The sequence below is a fragment of the Notechis scutatus genome, chromosome 1, assembly GCF_049901735.1.
Source record: "Notechis scutatus isolate UNSWTSFEM ecotype Mainland chromosome 1, rNotScu1.2, whole genome shotgun sequence".
Classification (NCBI taxonomy): Eukaryota; Metazoa; Chordata; class Lepidosauria; order Squamata; family Elapidae; genus Notechis; species Notechis scutatus.
The window spans coordinates 305,691,188-305,711,997 of record NC_142009.1 but is presented as its reverse complement, the minus strand read 5'-3'; the positions used below and the strand labels follow the sequence as shown (position 1 = coordinate 305,711,997).

General features: G+C 37.4%; 1 protein-coding gene across 4 annotated transcripts in view; it reads right to left on the bottom strand.

The window, feature by feature from the left end:
- Positions 1-20,810, bottom strand: part of EML1 (EMAP like 1) — a 149,232-nt gene that overhangs the window by 100,247 nt on the left and 28,175 nt on the right. Inside the window, exon 1 of one of the 4 annotated variants that reach the window (XM_087952152.1) lies at positions 15,512-15,670. The exons of 2 other annotated variants lie outside the window; for them this stretch is intronic. In XM_087952152.1, the coding sequence (XP_087808278.1) occupies positions 15,512-15,653 (142 nt within the window). In that variant the 5' untranslated portion in view covers positions 15,654-15,670. Of the gene's footprint in view, positions 1-15,511; positions 15,671-20,810 lie in introns of those variants that run through there. One more of the 4 variants, XM_087952151.1, reaches the window with a different exon arrangement.

Genomic DNA, 20,810 nt, shown 5'->3' with positions numbered 1-20,810 from the left:
AAGCAGGTGGTAAAGGATACTGTGTTTTATTTTTATTTTTATTATTATCAATTTAATTTCTGTAGCCACCCAGCTCAACAAGTGACTTTGGGCAATGTAGATTATACCAATGTCCCGGGCGAATTTTTCTCTAATAATCAGTTGAAAACAAACAATCATTTTATTTCTTTTTATCCTACAACTATATTTATGGCCTGACTCTCATAAAAAATTTACTCCAATCATCTGATGAAGTGGTTTGATCCATCTAGTATAATGATATAATAAAACTGATTATTCTCAAAAGTATCATAAATTTCTTACATGGTTATGCGGTGGCGCAGTGGTTAGAATGCAGTACTGCAGGCTACTTCTGCTGACTGCTGGCTGACTGTAATTTGGCAGGTTGAATCTCACAAGGCTCATCTTTCCATCCTTCCGAGGTTAGTAAAATGAGGTTATTGGGGGCAATATGCTGTCTCTGTAAACCACTTAGAGAGGGCTGTAAAGCACTGTGAAGCGGTATATAAGTCTAAGTGTTATTGCTATTAAGGGACTTCTGGAAGCACATCAAGAATGAGGCCAGTCTTGCAAATCTTATAAATACTCCCTTATTTAGAACTCTTCAGCTTTTTCTAATTTTGTGAACATTTTTAATTTTACCTGTTTTGTACATCACATTTCAAGCCTCTCTCTTCTATTTGTCGCTGGCCCAGATGCATATTTCCTCCTTACTACATTTATCTTTTCCAGCTCTGGTCCAGCAATTACATTTCCCTGAAAAGGATTTTCCACATATCTTGTCCCAGAAGGTAGATTGCTCACCCAAGGAACTATTTTAGACATTAGATCAAAATGAATATTCTTTGCAACATCCTCAGAAATCAAGCCAGAAAGACACATAAATGGGTGGTGCAATATGAATAGGTCGTTTAAAGTTGCCATTGAAACTATCAATGTTTTCTCATGCTAGTATATTCAACTGTGTAAATGTCTATGGAAATTCTCAGTCATTTAGGTCATGGTTGTCCCAAAGGTGCTTTTTTTCAAGAGACAACTGGAGTTTCTGTTTTTTCTTTGAAGATGTTTCACTTCTCATCCAAGAAGCTTCTTGGATGAGAAGCGAAACATCTTCAAATAAAAACCAGAAAGCCCAGTTGCTTTTTTGGGGGAAAAAAAACATCTTTGGGGCATTCAGCTGTGCAGTTTAGGTTTATTCTACTGTGTAGCACACTGGGAGGGAGTACTCTTTTGTATGGAAATAGGAGAATGCTTGTGGTATAAAGCGATATTAACTATTGCCTTTAAATAATTTAATTTCTTAGTTTAGAGTAGATAATTAAAAAAAAAATTGGAGAGCTGGCAAAACTAGTTCTAGCAAACATGTACTGCAATTTTTGTTCCAGAAAATTAGGAAGATTGCATTGAAATGCATGTAGTCTGGTCAAACTAATTCAAATTAAACTTGTACTCTTAACTAAATTGCATCATTGTGGAAGTTGATGGGACAGATAATACATTAAAAGACTGAGAAAGGTACTTCAATGTAAACAGGAATTGTAATGGGCTGGGATCCAGCCTTTGGGAGTGAGCAATCTGGGCTCACTGAAACTTTGGTTTAACTCTTTTTTTTTCTTTGTTACTAGTCAGTCACTATAGCAATAGGAAAATATTATGATATATAGAAATTATGGGGTTATGACTCAGAACAAGAAGAAAAAGAATTCATAATTTCCACTGGGCAAATTGTTTAGCCCTGAAACATGTACAGTTGCGCTGTCTCCCCCTGATTCTCAAAGGCTCTTCATGGCCTTAGAAAGAATTTTATAAAATTTTAGGTGTTAAGATGTCACCAAACCCTTCACTGTTTTTGCTGCAAGTGAGGAACAACTCTACTCTCCCAAAAGAACGTTAGTCTTAGAATTAAATCATTTATTCTTTCTTTCAGCTAGGGTAAAAGTAAACAGGCAAAAGAATCCTGTAAAAGTATAAAGCTGCTTGTACTGTAGTTAACTATTTAAAAAAGTTAATTACATTTTTTTAAGTCTTAAAGATATATGGAGTGTGTGTGTATGTATTAAAAATATAAAGCAAAAATATAAAGATCATTTTTGTTAATTGCAAGGATTTCTGGAACTCATAAATTCTACCTCCTGTTCATTGCTTTAGCAGATCCTGCACTAGATGGAACTATGGACTAGTGAGCACCAGGAATCGGTTCGGTGGAGAAAGGTATTTCCATGGACCAGAGGTAGTGTGGTTTTGCATGCTGCCTGCATCCCATGGATGGGGCTTCACTTGTTTGCAGTGCCTGCTGGGCATGCCCTGGACTGCTGCCAGTCCATGGACTTGGGATTGGGGACCCCTGGTCTACATTACATCTGAGTTGTCTTCCAACTCAATGATTCTATGGTTTATTGTAAAAATATTGCAACTGCATCATCTTCGAAGATTCAGCATCCAGAATCTAACTGACTTTGTGCTTGTTGCACTCACATAAAATTAATGCATAGTACATAAAAACAGTTTAAAATACAAATAAGGATAGGAGAAACCAGGGTACAATCTAGCTTTGAAATGGGCAGGATTTCAAACCATACTCTTTCTCATGAACTGAACAAACCCTTCTTTAGAATCATGGTGTGCTTCAGCTCTAACACCTACAGATGCAGAAAAACAGAATCTTAAATGCAATACCATTCAATTTGAAAGATGTACAGTTTCTATTGTTTGTATATTCTAATCCTGCAAATCTAAAACGGGATGTCAGTTTCCTCCCAAAATAAATTTGCAGAGATCCATTTCAAATACTTTTCATTGACCCACTCACTCTCCAGCGTTCAGCCACAATGTTTTATTTTATTTTATTTATTTATTTACTTACTTACTTACTTACTATTTATTTATTTGATTTGTCAATTTCTTACAAGATAATAGGTATAAGAATAAACATGAGTATGAATACAGCAAATAGGTTTGAATAAATGGGGACAATAGGACAGGGACGGTAGGCACGATTGTGCACTTATGCACGCCCCTTACAGACCTCTTGGGAATGGGGTGAGATCAATAGTAGATACAGTTAAAAGAGTGGGGGTTTGAGGATGTAACAACAGAGTCAGGTAGTGCATTCCAGGCATTGACCACTCTTTGTGCAATTGAATTTGTAGTCATACTTTCTGCAATCGAATTTGGAGTGGTTTACATTGAGTTTGTATCTGTTGTGTGCTCTTGTATTGTTGCAGTTGAAGCTGAAGTAGTCATTGACTGGTAGGACATTGTAGCAGATAATTTTGTGTACTATGCCTAAGTCTAACCATAGACGGTGTAGTTCTAGGAAGTCCAAGCCCCAAATTTCAAGCCAGATGGCATAGGGAATTCTGTTGCAAGCAGAGTGTAGTTCTCTTCTCGTGAAATACTTCTGGACTTGCTCAATTGTATTAATGTCCGATATACAGTGCGGATTCCAGACAGATGAGCTATATTCGAGTATTGGTCTAGCAAAGGTTTTGTACGCCCTAGTTAGCAATTCAATATTACTGGAGAAGAAGCTTCATAAGATTAGTTTTACAACTCTTAATGCCTTTTTGGCAATTGTGCTTCTGTATAACATATTTCAAATCCTTGCTCTCATACTAATGTTCTTTTTTGCCACTCCTTTCTTTCTATAAACTGGTTTTTCTGGAACCATTATGAAAAGTCACATATACTCTGCTTAAAGTGCTGTCTAGAATTATATCATTAGAGAAATATGTGTTGATTAATTACAACTTATCACCACCACCATAAGGAAGTAGAGTAATGGTACCATGGTAGTAAATTGGGAATAGACTGTTTGGATGCACCTTTAAGTTGAAGAGTTCTTAAGGTTCTTCCATGTAAGAATGTGATATCTAGTCCACCACCCTGTTATCTCAGTGGTTGTCAGTTCTTTGAAATGGCCAGTTCAAGAAATTGATGCTACAAGTTTGACTGGAACTGCCTGGTTGTATTTTTTTTCTTTCCTCCTGTCCTTCTTACAGTATATCTAGTGAGTTAGTTGAAGATAGTCTGAATTTCCTCCTTAAATTATTTTTGTTTCCTGGTTTTGAAGCACATTTTATCTGCATTGTTATAACTATTTCTTGTGCAGTTTCACCAAAGTCATATCTGTGGGATGGTAGCAATATTGAAGAAATTTGCCATTTACACTTTCTAGGAAACAGTCAATATTCTCTCATGAAGATCTCCAACCCAAATAATAACTAGATCCAATTCAGCTTAGCTTTTCTGAGATCAGTTAAGGTCCATACAGTGCTGCCACCTGCCATGATATTAAGAAGTAGAATATAAGTAGAATAATAAAGATGTTCAATTTGGACACATGTTCAAATCCCTCTTTGGCCCAGAGTTCACCGGGTGAGTTTGAGCATTGAGGGGGATTGAGCTAGTTCCCCACTTTTTCTTAACTCATTTCACATGTTTTATTCTATTTGATTGATGATTGATTGATTGACTTAGGCCATCAAACTCCATCACAACTCTAGTAGTATACAATAAGATCATTGCTACAAATATTTTATTGGGGATAAAATATATGGAAATATACATTTGCTCTCAAGAGAACACAGAATATCAGTGCATTAATTAAAAAATCATGTCTAATAAGCATTGAAAGCCTTTATCTACCAGAAACATTGTTTGCACCCCTTCAGTTCTCTTCTTCGGTCAAAATTTTGGAAAGATTCCAAAACTCTGCAAGATTCATAGCCAGTGGCAAAACTCTTTGTTCTCTAGCTTATTTGTTCATCGGCCTTCCAAATTTCTTTTGTGCTACACACAAAATCTTTTCTCCAAAAGTCACTGAGGCCTACAGACATGGGGCCTAGTGGCAGAAAATTATAAAGGCATCTTTTTACCTCAGCAGCTCCAACTGTCAGGCCTGTTGCCCAGCAACATGAAATTCTAGTACAAAAAGTACAGCTTCATTAATCTTTTACAATATTTTTCCTCACTAATTAGTAAATAATTAATGCTGATTTGGGGACTTAGATGCAACATGTCCATTGGAATTTTGACAGGAAGCAAAGTATTTACAACAAATTCACCCATTCAGCCCTTTTGTTACATATCTGAGTCATAGTGACACAGAGTATGCCTCACAAAATCTTAGACTATAAATTAATATTAAAAACCAAATAAGAGATATTTTGAGCTTATTTCAGGAAGATAAAATACAATCTTAAAGACTAATATGGTTTTGTGGAACATGTGCATCCTATAATATGTTCCTTAGTCTTTAAAACTCCATAGGGATATTATTTTGCTGTAACAAATTCAGCACTCCCAAAAATGAATGAAAGATAGATGAACTCTATCATCTATTTCTCTCTCTTGCCCCAAAATGCATCTATTGTTGTTATTTTTAAAGTAAGTTATTTTTAAAACATTCCTGACACTTTCTAGTGGTTTTCCATTTGTCACAACAAGAATAAATAATTATAATTTTAACAACTTATCATCTTCTCTTAAAATACAATGATCAGTTTATTCCATATCTCATCTCTTATTTATAAGCGGATCCTTAAAATCTTATCATTCTGTCATGATTAGAAGTCCATTAAGAAATATTACAAATAATAACATCTGTTTTAACCTTGATCCAATAGCTCACTTTTTATTCACTTTAATAATCTGAATCTTCAATTCCTTCAAATAATGTCCCAGATTTTGAAAAACCTCTTCATTCAGTCCTGCAAAATTCCATTGTTACTAGAAATAACAATAAATCTCTTATTTATGATCAAGTAAACCCACTGTATATTCCTTCCTTTTATTTTTTTTAACAATTTTAATCCTTCAAATAATGTCCTAGAACTTGCTTTCATTTTTTTTATTGCTTCTGACAAAACCCATCAGAAATGTAATTTAATTCTTTTGTAAACTGAATATCAGAAAGTTGTTGAAGTCATTATTTTAGTTTACCATTTGCATATGTCTTTTAATTATTAAAACATCAACCAGCTTCACTTGTATATCCAGTGTAACATTTTCTTGCAGCCTGTCATTTTTAAATCCACTTTTGCATCAGTCTCAATCTTACTTGGTAAAACTTGTTCTTCTTTAGCATCCAAATGCAGTTTTTTATTTTTAAAATATTTGTTCTTTCTTTACTCTATTCTTATTTTTTCTATTTTTCTTTTTTTTCTCTGCACAATTTTTTCATTTTTATAGTTTGTATTAGTATTAATTTGTATTACTGTAGTGCTTAATAAAATTTATACATTAAAAATATTCTAGTGCAAAAAATTAGCAAATTTTCCTATACAAAATCTCCCCAAATATGAATTGCTAGTGTCTCAGCTGGGTGGGCTAGGATAGTCACTTTCTCTCAGCCGTAAGAAGTAATCAGTGACAAAGTACTCCTGAAAACCTTGTGAAGGAAATGCCATGGACTTCTCTCGGTAGTCTCTGAGAATTGGACATGATTGAATTGGGGGGTGGGGGGAAATGATCTTAAAACCCTCCATCGTCTGTTTAAATATATCAAAATCAACAGGCCTAGTCAGTTCTGCTTAAATTAAACTACAGATCCTCACTACATTCAGAGGGACTACAATTTAATCAGAATTACAGTCCCAAAACAGGTTGCAATCCCAAAACATCTTCAATCAAGGACTTACATACAGTATTTTAGAGATTACACATAGTCTTCAGTGGTTTGAAAACAAGCTTTGTGCCTGAACCAAAACAAAAAATATAATTTGATTTAAACTTAAGTCAAACCTTCAAAAATGATTAAATAGCTAGAATGATCATCCCTGTGTATTTACCAATTTTCCAATTGTATTGTCTATGATAAACAGCAATGAACATTTGAAATTAAAAAGAGAGAGAAAATCAAAGTGATTTTGATGGAAATAAGTGTTTTGAAAGTGAGTGAAGATAGTTCAACAAGAAACCTTCAACCATGTAAATGGAATAAAAAATAATGACAAGTTCATTAAGGAAGGAGAAATTTTTTTAGATATTTGTTTAAGAATATTGTCAGACTAGAGTTGAAACAAATACTGCAAAATGTTCATATCCAGAAAAAATGGTGAAAAGAGAGTCATACCTTCCATGAGAATGTAAAAAGTTGTAAAGTAGCAGCTCTAAATGTTTTGTTTGGAGAAATATTTAAAAAATGGTTGTGATTTGCTTATGGAGCTGCTATGCAATTTGCTCAAATGTGTGAAAATTACACCTATGTCTGACAATTGGAAGAAAGTCATTAATTGTTCCTCTATTCAGAAGGAAAGGTAGTAAGAATGAATGCAAAAATAACAGCAGATTAGTTTATTAAGTTTTGGGGAATGTATTCAGTAGAATTCTGATTAAGAATGAGAGACCTTTGGGGAAGTGTACTGCAGTTTTATGGTGGTTATAGAGCAGATTTTTGTTTTTGACAAATATACAAATACGGAAAGGAAAAGGTATTGTATGTTGCTGATTTGGAGAAAACTTACAATATGATATATGTATTTGAATATTAGTTGCTGAATCTGGTAAGAATGACATATGTCAGAATAAATATGTATACAGATATATAGACTGTTCTACCTGAAGCATTTTAATTTTACATTAAAAGGGAATAAGAAAGGGATATGTGATGACCTATTGATTGTTTACTGTATCTATGAATGAATGAATTAATGAATGATTATTTAATTAATGTTAGTTAACAAGGCTAGAGATATGTTGATTGAAAACGTTTAGTTCTGTTTATAGATTATAACATGCAGACTGAGAACCTGAATAATTTCCAGCAAATTTAGATAGAGCATAAATGAAGGCTTTAGTTGGGTTGTATGCAACAGTGATGTCATGTGTTTGTAATTTAGATGCCATGTGGTGATGCCATATGTTTGTAATTATTCAGATGAGTACAAACACACTGAAGCAACCCAAAACACCAGAAAAAGAAAACAAACTGCCTATACCACATCTTCCAACAAAATGGATACCGTATATACTCGAGTATAAGTCGACCCGAATATAAGCCGAGGCACCTAATTTTACACAAAAAACTGGGAAAACTTATTGACTCGAGTATAAGCCGAGGGTGGGAAATGCAGCAGCTACTGGTAAATTTCAAAAATAAAATAATTAATTTGGGAAACGATCTCACTATCTCACGTTGCCTCGGGAAGGGAAAGGCAAAGCGCTTTTGCCTTTCCTTCCCGGCTGGGGCTGTTGGGAGTCGCTGCCGCCAGAGCGGCCCCAGTCCGCCGCCTCGGGAAGGGAAAGGCAAAGCGCTTTTGCCTTTCCCTTCCCGGCTGGGGCTGTTGGGAGTCGCTGCGCCTGCCTTCCTTCCGCTGGGGCTGTTGGGCGCGCCTGCCTTCCTTCCCGGCTGGGGCTGTTGGGAGTCGCTGCAGCCTGCCTTCCCTTCCCGGCTGGGGCTGTTGGGAGTCGCGCGCCTGCCTTTCCCTTCCGGCTGGGGCTGTTGGGAGTCGCTGCCGCCGGACGCCCCAGTCCCCAGGAAGGAAGGCAGCGCTGCCTCGCTGGGGCTGTTGGGAGTCGCCCGCCTGCCTTTCCCTTCCGGCTGGGGCTGTTGGGAGTCGCCTTCCCTTCCGGCTGGGGCTGTTGGGAGTCGCGCAGCCTGCCTTCCCTTCCGGCTGGGGCTGTTGGAGTCGCTGCCGCCTGCCTTCCCTTCCGGCTGGGGCTGTTGGGAGTCGCTGCCGCCGGGCGGCCCCAGTCCCGTCGCCTCGGGAAGGGAAAGGCCACGGCTTGGAAGGCCGCCGCTGGAGCGAAGCTGCGCGCAGCCGCTGCGCTAGCATCAGATCGGGCGCGCCGGACAGTTCCGACCAAGCCCCGAGCGTCGTCTTTGGCGCCCACCCAGCGCCGCGGAGCTCCCTGTACCGGGAGAAGGGGAAGACACACCCCCGGGCGGGGCAGGGAGAGGAGCTTCTCCCGCCCGCCCTCTTTCCGCGCCCACCGGTGTCCCCGCAGGACGACCCCCGCCCGCAGTCGCCGCCGCTTGAAAGAGACGGGCCGGGGGTGGGTAGAAAGGTGCCGGGCCCTTGGAGGAGAAGGTCCCACGTTCGCCTGTCTGCCCGTGGATGTCAGCGGAGCAGCCGCTGCTACGGGAACAGTTTACTGCCATCGCCCTCAAAAGGGGGCAACCGGACAGGGAATCCGAGGGCAGCGCTGCGTTGCGTGCCAGAGGCGACAAGCCCCGCTCGGTGGACGTGTTTGCCCAGAGACCCCGGACGAAGCAGCGGCAAAGCTCCGCTGACATCCGCGGGCAGACAGGCGAACGCGGGACCTTCTCCTCCAAGGGCGCCCGGCGCCTTTCTACCCACCCCAGGCCCGTCTCTTTCAAGCGGCGGCGACTGCGGGGCGGGGGTCGCCCCGGGGACACCGTGGGGCGCGGAAAGAGGGCGGGCGGGAGAAGCTCCGCCGCGGCAGCGACTCCAACAGCTCCTAGCCGGAAGGGAAAGGCAAAAAGCGCTTTGCCTTTCCCTTCCCGGCGGCGGGACTGGCCGATGCGCGCGCAGCGACTCCACACCATTTTTTTTCCAGAGGGAATCGACTCAGTATAAGCCGAGGGCTTTTTTCAGCACAAAAATGGGCTGAAAAACTCGGCTTATACCGATATATAGCACCCATGCAACTTTATAAAAAAGGGACTGACTTCTCAACTAGGCACAGTCAAAAGAAGTTACAAAATAGATAACGCTGACAACAAAAGCATCTCAGAAACAACATATTGTAAGCACACAGCATCACCATAGCGCACAAGCCAATTAAAACCCTCCAACGCATTTCCTGTAAACCAAAAGACCCAGTAGCTCAAGAAGAAGAAAAACAGGAGTTTTTTTTTAAAAAAAACCACTTTTAAAAGTATGTTTATCTATCTTTCTTTTGTGGAATTGCTCAAGGCAGCTTTCAGTACATTCAAAGCAATGTCTAGTCCAGCAGTAACATCTGCATCAAGATTGTTGATATTTATTTATTGTGGATAGATACCACCAATTCAGATTTACAATAATTTATTGTGCAATAATCCTTAAATTTAAAATCACATTTAAAAACAAACAAAAAACAAAAAGCCAGTAGCAATATAATCAGTTAACCAAAAAAATCAATGCTGGCCATCATGCCAGACAATACTATTATCCAGCTGCTCTTGTTGTCACTTGAAAGACTTGTACTTACAGAATAGCACTGGAGCCAACACAGACTCCAAAGGGAAGTTGCTATACAGGAAGAGGGCTACAGAAAAAAGCTCTTCCCTTGAACACCCAATCTTCTCCTCTTTTGCATAAGGAAACAGAATATAGCCCCAACCAGGACAACTACAAAGGACAAGACCATTCTACCTAGAAAAAATTATTCTGAAACTACTTAGGAGCCATGCATTCATTTGATCAAGTAAAAAGCGTTATTATTTGAAGAACTAATGTTAAACCAAATTTATCTATGTAAATCTTGTTTTTTATATTAGAAACTCAATATCTATTCTCTGATATTATATCATCTTCCCCAATCTGGAGTCCCCCAGATACATTTGTAAATTCAAATCACAAAATTCTTGCCAAACTCATGTAAAAGGTATCAGGCTAGAAAAAATGTCTCCCCACCCCACTCCATTCCCCCCCTCCCTCCCCCCTGTGTGTGTGTCAGAGAGAGAAGGAAGGATGGAGGGAGGGAGATGTCTACATGTTCCTATTAATTCAGGCTCTTTTTCCTTTTTATTCCTTCAAAATAAATCTTGACATTTATTGAAACTGCTATTTTTAAAGAGAGGATTCATTTAACAATTTTTTTTATTTTTATTGCAACCTGATCTGAATCATATTTCCACAAATGGTCCCAAACTTTTTGAAGATATGGTTAACCTTTGGAAATGCAAAGAAGACTCACATTTTTAAAATATCTCTATCTATTGGTCCATGGATCCATTTATTCTAGGTCAGAGGTGGGGACCCATGGCCCTTTTATGACTTGTGGACTTCAATTCCCAGAGTTCATGAGTCAGCACAGTCATAAAGGGGCCTTCCTTCCCCATCTCTGATCTAGGACATTTGCAGATAATAAGCTGGAGAGATTTTATTTTATTTATTACATTTCTGGGACTGCCAAACTCCAGAATAACTTTAGGAAGCTTTCAAATTAAGTAGAAAGAAACCTCCCAGAATCAAAAAAATCAAAACCTTTTTATAACTCTAACAAGAATACTAATATTCTTTATTTTTTCTTTTTCTTTTAAATAAGATTTTGATACAGTCCAGAAGTTCATCCTTTTCCTTTGAATTCCTTTAATCTCCCAGAATAAACAAAAATGGTTCAACATTGTTATTTTCAATAATTGCATGGCAACTGACAGCTATTACATAGGTAGTCTTCCCAGTGTGGTATCATCCATGATACAGTAACCACAAGGGTACCAATTAATATGAAAGCAGTCAAGCTCACATGCCGTTTTAACCAAGAGTGGCTGCATTCAAGCAACTTGTCTGGTGTCATCCTTTATAGAGATTACTTCCTGTAGAAACAGCACAGTAATTAATATGCAAACAGCCAAAGTATCATATCTGAAAAATTTGGCTTGGGGGTAAAAGAAGAAGCCAGTGCTTTTAAAATAAGCATGTCTGGCACCAAAGGAGGCATTGGGTGCATTTAGACAACCTTTTCTGAAAACTGATTTTGCATACTTGCTGCCCTCCTGCATTTCACATTTGCTGTGGGTTGGCCCTTTTCTTAAAATATTTGAAAGTTTCATGAATAATGGATAAGGAGAGGGGTTTATGAATATTCCTAATAATCACTGCTTTGTACGTCAGTAAGTAGACAGAAGTGTTGAAAGCAAACATTTAGAATTCTTTAAAATAATTGTTAAATCATCATAGGGAAAGTAGATTTCTCTCACACTTAAAACATTCTCACACATGCAGATGACCATTCAAAATATCTACAATAGTTTCTAAAAAACCTGCTTACAACAACTATGATAGTTATTAAAATGATTCTTAGCCACATATTTGGGAAGTGTGAAATAGAACTACTGAACACATTCTGGGAATCATTTTATGGAAATATCATTATACTTTTTAATATATAGTTATTCATTCAAATCCATTTCAACCTCTCTTTTTCTCTGTGTTTTCAATAAATATGTAAGAAAGATCTTAATTTATTTTTTATATGTCTCTCAGAATCAATGGTGATTAAAGCATCCCATTAGATGTTACAGAAGGAATTCAAATATCACCATCATAGTTGTCTCCAGTTATGCTTCCCTGGTAATGTCTCATAAAACAAAATCTAAAAAGACCACGTTTCACAATGGAGTTGCATCATTGGATCTTACTATATAATAGATTAATTCTATAAGATTAATTCTATAAGATAAGTAGATTAATTCTATAAGATAATTGGGGTCTGTGAGAAAATGGTCAAATTCAGATTCAAATGTTAGCCATAGCCAGAGGTGGTATTCAGCAGGTTCTGACCAGTCCTGGAGAACTGGTAGCGGAAATTTTGAGTAGTTCAGAGAATCAGCAAATACCACCTCTGACTGGAGATTTTACAGTATTCTTCCCCTGCCATGCCCCCCAAGCCACACCCACAGAACTGGTAGTTAAAAAAAAATTGAATCCCAACACTGGCCATAACATAACATTGAGCTTACACAATATGCAAATTAATATTCATTAACTGTTGGCTGAATACAAATGAAGCAAAAAACAAACAACACAGTATTTTCTTACTACTTTCTTACTACCACTCAGTGCTGTTTCTGAATTCAGTAAACTAAGTGATTCAGGCTCTAATTCTGTACTTACTTACTTACCCTGGGCCTCATTGTAGTTAATGTGACTTATTTCAAAGTATATTTATTCATTTATTTATTCAACTTCTATAGCTGTTCATATCAGTCAATGACTCTGGGCTGCTTACAATGATTTTAGGCAGTTTACAAAAATATGCAGATATATATTTGGACATTTTATCAATTAACCATAATTTTTCTACATATGCTTTGAAAATCCAACCATCATATGTATTTAATTTTTAGGAAGTGGTCATTGCTTTTCAAATAGATTTTACCTCTCTTAACCCATACCTACAAACATATTCATTCAAAACCACTAGTGATTCATTAGCTTGGAAAGATGTCCGAAGTGGGGTGTTTTTTTACTTGATTGTGAAAATTATTCAGAAGCTAGTCTTTAATGCAAAAATCCATGATTTTGGAAAATTGCTGTTTGTCAGAACACCCACTTGTTAAATTTCTACAACATGTATAACTGGATTATGGGCTGCGGGAGGGTAACTCTAAAATAAAATGAATCCACTGAATCAAGTAAACAGAAGTGTTTAAATTTCACCAACCTTCTCATATCTGTCACCATTCTGATTTTCACCTCACAACTACATGAAGATGAAAAATAGTAGTTGTAGGAGGATATAATTCCCCTAAATTTATCCAGGCTGATGCCAACTCCAGTTGGCCCAACATGGATTTTTCTTTCTTTTTTCACTCCAAAAAACCCACAGGGGTCACTTTGAAATATTTTTGTGGTCTAACTATTTCTGGTTTGGGTTATGAACTCAAAATATGTATATTTGCTGACAAAAGTGTTTTATAAAACCTCAGAGGACAGATTTGAATCAGCAATATGAAGAACACTTTCTCCCAAAAATATTGCAAAATTCCTTGAAGCTAAGCATATTCAAGTAGAGAGATTGGATGGGTTCCACAATCAGACTACATCACCAAAGTTCATTAGCTACATTTCCATTTTTTTTGTATTCCTTGAACAAGTTTGATGAGAAAATGCTAAATTCAAGTGATTATTCTTAGACTCCCCTTCAGATTTTTACAATGAATATTCATGGGTTGAAATAAATAGCACTTAGACTCATATACCAGTTCATAGTGCTTTTATAGCACTTTCTAAGCAGTTTACAGAGTAAGCACATTGCCCCCAACAATCTGGGTCCTCATTTTACTGACCTTGAAAGGATGGAAGGTTGAGCTGGTCAGGATCAAATTCCTGGCTGTGAGCAGAGTTAGCCTGCAATACTGCATCCTAACCACTGCACCACTACCGCTCCTTGGAATGACATTTCATGTGTTCAGAGCATCATGAAGGAACATTAAGAATCCCAAAATTAGTCATATAATTGCCTGTAATGACCATATGGGAATTCAAATGAGGAATATGAAAATCTTGCAAAACTTTGGTATTCTTCTAATGTGACATTTGATCAGATTTCAACATATTATGAGAAGTCATATGACATCTTGATGGTAAGGTTAGCAAAAAATTTGCAAGTGTCCATTGCCTGAAAACATAGAAGTTCTACCTTACAGGATTCAGCAAAGCTGAATTAGAGCACTTCATCTATGCTAAGCCTTTGGAAAAATATTTAATATTTATTTATTAATCTAGTTAATCAAAATGTCCTCACTCCCTGGAAAGGTCTAGCATGATCTATATTTCAGGAATAGGATACTCAGAAAAATGTGCACACTCCCTCTCTTAAATCTCTCTTGTACATAGTTGGCCTTTACCACTGTACTGCGAGTTTACTGGAAAAGACAGCGAAGCCTCTTAAATTGCATAGATTACTCACAGTGTGAGCCTAGACTTCCTAAAGCCTTTATGGTCTTTCAGGAAGGCTAGAAATTAGATTTATATAACATGGCTGAAACACATTTGTACTCATATACATGTAGGCACTGACAAAGAAGAAAGTTGCTTTCCCCGTGTATTAATAAACCAAACAGAAATAAGATACAACTAAAAGGCTGTAATAAATGATTTGTTTTTCTCATTAGAACTTGAAAGTACAGCTGTTTAAAAGCTACAAGAATCTGAAACAAAACTTTTTTATTAAACAAGATTAAGAAGTTATTATTATGTAAGTTTGGCAGCTTACATCTGCCCAGATTTTCTAATAATCCTGAAGGGGCAGAAAAGCTGTTACTTGCCTCCAGTTTAAGATATAAAGGGCTCTGTTCTCTTTAAATAATAATGCTTAAGAGAAACAGCTTGATGAGTTCACAAAATAACCAAGATTAAATAATGTTATTAAATACCTGCCAGACCCCTTTCCCTTCCCTTCCTTTCCTGAGCCAGTTCTTCTGATGTAATGTTTTGCAGTCAGACTTTGGAATCATTCCCTTGGATGCATGCATCTAAAATCATTTTGAAGAATGTTTTCATGAGTACAGCTGCAACTGAATTTCTAAATAGTTCATTTCAGCCATGAATCAGTATTGACTAAATTGCACAGGTAATCCATTTTGATTATATATATTTTTGTAAGCATTTTCATGGAAGGGAGAAAAGAAATGGAATATATATCTGGAAATGACCCTCTTTCTACCCATCATGGAAATAACAAATGAAAATGATAGTCAGTACAATGTCCTCAAGCCACAAGGTCATCATTTAAGCACCGTTAAAAATATTCAGCAGAGCATGAGTTAAAGAATACTGACATAACAACACATCCGTAGCAAAACTAAAAGGACAAAGGGAAAAAATGGTGAGACCTGCACAGCATTCAGAAGGTCCAATATTCAGAAGGTCCATTTGAATAGGTTCTTCAGGAATCGATTTCATATTTGTCCCTAATGCTTCAAAAACTGGAGGTGGGGGATACCCAGCATTCAAAGAATTTTGCGTGAGAGACATCTGGTTCTCTTTTCTTCTTTATATTTAGGTAAGGGTTGCAGTGACAGCTGGCTGAAAATAGACACATCCAAATTAACTGAGCCCCTTTAAGCCAAAGCATTATTGTGATGTCATGAGAAGCTGCTTAGGATGCCAAGGTCAGTGGAACAGGACAGCACTAGTATACACGCAGGACCTGCAGTGAGCCAGTTTGAAGGCAGAGGAGAGCTCTTTTTTTTTTGGCAATCCTGTTTTCATTGTATCTTTTTTAAAAGCCATGACACTAACTGGAAAGATGCATTGCTTTATCAATATAAACAAAAGCATATGTCTACTTCATTGTCAGGGCTGCCAATGTTTCACCTAAAAAAACTGTAACATCTTTGCCCTGTTAAAATTCCTTGGTTATGATGTTCTATACTGTTGGAGGGGGGTGTTTTTTGTTTCGCTATATTTTATTTTATAGAAACCTGTCCAACATTATTGTGAAAGCTAAGATGATGGATTGGTTTTTAGAGTGTCTCTTTTTTCCCCACTTTCTTGAGAGGTTGCACAAAGAGGCCTTTTTACCACAGCTAATGAGTAATATGAAGATAGACAGAGCTCGGAGAATTATATTGAATGAAATTTCGGACATAATCAACCTTCCAGTAGCTTTCCGCCAGACTTTCCAAGCTCCTATTACTGAGCTCTTCACTGTAATCTAATTGTACATACATTAGTATTAGTTTCATGAAACAGGGATGGTATGCAAAATATTACAAACAACTTTATCTGGTCACATTTTGTTCTTTTTTATCATTAAAAACAATCTCCAAAACAGCAACACACTTTTTACTTTTATAAAATTAAAACCAGTTAAACAAACTAATATTGATTACAAACCTCTAAAAAAGATGCTGAAACTATGAAATACATAAATATCCTGTAACATAGAACCACAATACCAAACAAGCTAGACAGCCATTGGGCTAAAACAGAGTACTATCCTTTGGACATAACCCTACAGGAAGTTGAACAGCTGTAGTTCCCATCACAAAGAGCTAGTTAAGAAGGATATGATGAAAAATTGTATCAAAATCACCAAGAGATCCAGGAAGTTGCACTCCCACATCTATTACCCTGTTAAGGACATCAGGGTTTCCAAGGCTGATTTAGCTCCTGGACCAGGCCTGAATCAAAACTTGAATGAATCAGATAATATGTATCTTTCAAGAATGACTGCAGCTGCATAGCCTCTACATAGTCACTAGAAAGCAAAATTGATACTTAGGAGGTTCTGATAGAAGAGAATATTTGTAGTTCATGGTTGAACTGTGATCTCTGAATGTGATGGTTTTCTTGCAGATGTTTGCTAGCCCTAATGATGTTGCCTAGTTTGCTAATGAAACATCTTCAAGAAAACCACCAACTTCAGAGAGCACTAAGGTTCCCACAGGTAGGAGGTATTAGAAGCCATGGGTTCTACATTGGGTTTCTTGAAATCAGTCGTGATGAATAAGAGTCAAGAGACAATTATAAAGATTTTCAGGCCTTACAAAGACATCCTATGTTACACTACTGTAATTAGTTATTGAAATTGTATTTTTAGAGTGTCAGAATAACGAATAAGATATTAGTTAATATGAGAAGCTGTCAGTAATACAAGGAGAGGAAAATGCCATGCTAATAGGACCAATGAGCTGCAAGTTAATGGTTGAACTGTAATTTTGGAAGAGCTTTTGAAAGATTTCAGATCTACTTCACTGGAACTTGTTTAAATGCCATGCTGGATTCTGAAATTCATATGATTATCTTTTAAGAAGTTATAAGAATAACTAGACAATCCATGACAGTCAGACTTTCAAATACATTTCTTTACCTAAACAGAGAAACTGAAAAACCACAGATGAAAAAGCACTGGGGAGAAATTTCCCACCCACTGAGTTTTTCCTGTGGGAAGTTGGCAGGGAGCATTGGAAATGTTCCTTCCTTCTCTCCCTTTCCTTCCATTTTCTGGCTCTTATTCCTCCTCCCTTCTTCCCCTTCCTCCCTGTTTCGATTGGCAATTAATGCTTAAGTTAATCATTTTTCCATTTATCCCAAGGAACTAATGGATAGCTATTTAACATTAGGATGCATTTCAACCAAATCTATCAAACACTATTTGTAGGGTTATGAAATTTATTTTCATATTTTGTGAATGTTCCTCGAAACCAGTATAACAACAATAATTCTCTGACAGTCATCATTCTCCAAGAACTTTTAAAAATTTTGCTCCTGGTTGGTGTAGTAATGGTTTGTGCAGCAAAGGAATGCACTTCACCTGGCAGATTCAACCACGGGACAGTTCTCCTGTTTGAAATCCCTGCTAGAAGAGATCTGAGTCTTCCCCAAGAGTGGTGGGTGGTAACCATTTTACTATTCTGTTCTTAAACTTTGTACTGGAAGAAAAGTGAGAAAATAACATAATCTAGGTGAGAATTTAGGTAAAATTTAAGGGATGGTAGAAATAAACCATTGTTATTGCAGATACTCAAGTTAATAATTATAGCAAATCTTTGATTTATGTGTGAAGAATTTTCACTGGTAATTCTGACTCCTCTATTTGCAAAAAAAACATTAACTAAAGGAATGTTTTTTTAAAAAAAGCATAAATCTTAAATTGAAGTGAAATCAGTCTGAGTGAAATCAGCTGGAATAAGTAATACATTGCATATTCTATAGCTAACCTGAAATGGAGAACATAGCAGAAGAAAATAATAATGTACTGTTGATATTTTCTTGAAGAATCATTCTTTGTGAGATGATGCAAGTCAAACCATTCCATATGGTGAAAAGTCTGATAGAAACTTGCTCTGTTCTCTTACATTACAGTTAATGCTTAAAGCCCTTGCAAACTATAAAAACAGGCTAACTGCAGTCTGTTGAATGAGGCGTGTCAGGTTCACCAACATAGAGAGAAGTTTCACGGTAGGAGAAACTTTTTACAGCAATGACCTATTTTAGCACACTTAAATAAGCATCTAATGCTGGCAAGCAACAAAATATGGTGACACCACCTGTAGAATTCAACCAAAAAACAAACAGTTAATGAAAAAGTAAAGATCTGTAACAATTTGGGGCAATTGAAGACGTCATAGTTTAAGTATTAGTGTTTTAAAGGCCTAAAAGTGAAGTAGGGTTCTCCATTAATTATTAGAATGCTAATTGCTCAAGCCAATGGATATCTATTGTGGCTAATCAAAATGTGGGCAATCCCCAAATGGACAAATCATATAGCAGGGATGGGTTTCTTCCATTATGATAGCACTATCACTTAGACTTATATACCGCTGTATACAGACCTCTCTAAGCAGTTTACAGAGTCAGCATATTGTCCCCAGACAATCTGGGTCCTCATTTTACCCACCTCAGAAGGATGGAAGGCTGAGTCAACCTTGAGCCTGGTGGGATTGGATCTGTCAAATTGCAGGCAGCTGGCTGTCAGCAGAATAGTTTGCAATTCTACACTCTAACCACTGTGCCGCCATGATTCACAAGGTGCCTTTTGCTGCATGTGTGCCCAGTCTATGGTAAACAGCCATTCTTGTTGCCAGGGGCCATGATGGGGCATGTATTGGGATTCAGTAATGTCTTCTTGATAGTCACACTACTTATTTGCATGATGGACCTTTCTAAACAAGCCTTTTAGTGAGTTTACAAGCTCAATGTGGTTTACAATCTTGGCAAATACATTTATGAAAATCCCAAAGGATCCCAACTAGCGGTACCTGAACACACTTGTAAGTGGATCATAAGCTTCCTAACAGACAGGAAGCAGCAGGTGAAGCTAGGCGGAATCACATCCGATACCTGTACAATCAGCACAGGGGTCCCCCACTTCTCTTCTCCCTATATACCAAGGGCTGCATCTCAAACGATCCATCTGTTAAAATACTGAAGTTTGCTGATGACACAACAGTGATTGGTCTCATTCGAGACAATGATGAATCTGCATACAGACAGGAGATTATACAACTTGCTTCATGGTGTAACCAGAACAATCTGGAACTGAACACATCAAAACCGTAGAAATGGTGGTAGACTTTAGAAGAAACCCTCCTATACTACCACCTCTTACAATACTAAACAACACAGTATCAACAGTAGAGACCTTCACATTTCTAGGTTCTACTATATCACATGACCTAAAATGGATACCTAACATCAAAAACATCATCAAAAAAGCACAACAAAGAATGTTCTTTCTGCGTCAACTCAGAAAGCTCAAACTGCCCAAGGAGCTGCTGATACAGTTCTACAGAGGAATTATTGAGTCTATCATCTGCACCTCTATAACTGTCTGGTTTGGTTCTGCAACCCAACAAGACAGACACAGACTTCAGAGGATAATTAGGACTGCAGAAAAAACAATTACTACCCACCTACTTTCAATTGAGGACCTGTATACTGCACGAGTCAAAAAGAGGGCCGTGAAAATATTTACAGACCCCTCACATCCCGGACATAAACTGTTTCAACTCCTTCCCTCAAAACGACGCTATAGAGCACTGCATACCAGAACAACTAGACACAAGAACAGTTTTTTCCCCGAAAGCCATCACTCTGCTAAACAAATAATTCCCTCAACATTGTTCAACTATTTACAAAGTGTACACTACTATTACTGTTAATCTTCTCACCACTCCTTATCACTCATCCCCTCCCACTGGTGATTGTAGGACTGTAACTTTGTTGCTTGTATCCTTACAATTTATACTGACTGTTTCCTAGTATGATTTGATTGTTGATTGTACCCTATGACTATCATTAAGTGTTGTACGTTATGATTCTTGATTCTTAACTAATGTACCTTTTCTTTATGTATACTGAGAATATTTACACCAAGGCAAATTCCTTGTGTGTATAATCACATTTGGCCAATAAAGTATTCTATTCTATTCTATTCTATTCTATTCTATTCTATTCTATTCTATTCTATTCTATTCTATTCTATTCTATTCTATTCTATTCTATTCTATTTTCAAAAGGACTTTCTTTCCTTTTTCTTGAACTGAATTGAAGAAGCTTCTTGGATGAGAAGTGAAACATTTTCAAGGGGAAAAACAAAGTCCAGTTGCCTTTTGAAATGCACAATCATGATCTGGATGATTGAGAATCTTCATAGACATTTATGAAAAATTATTACAACAAACA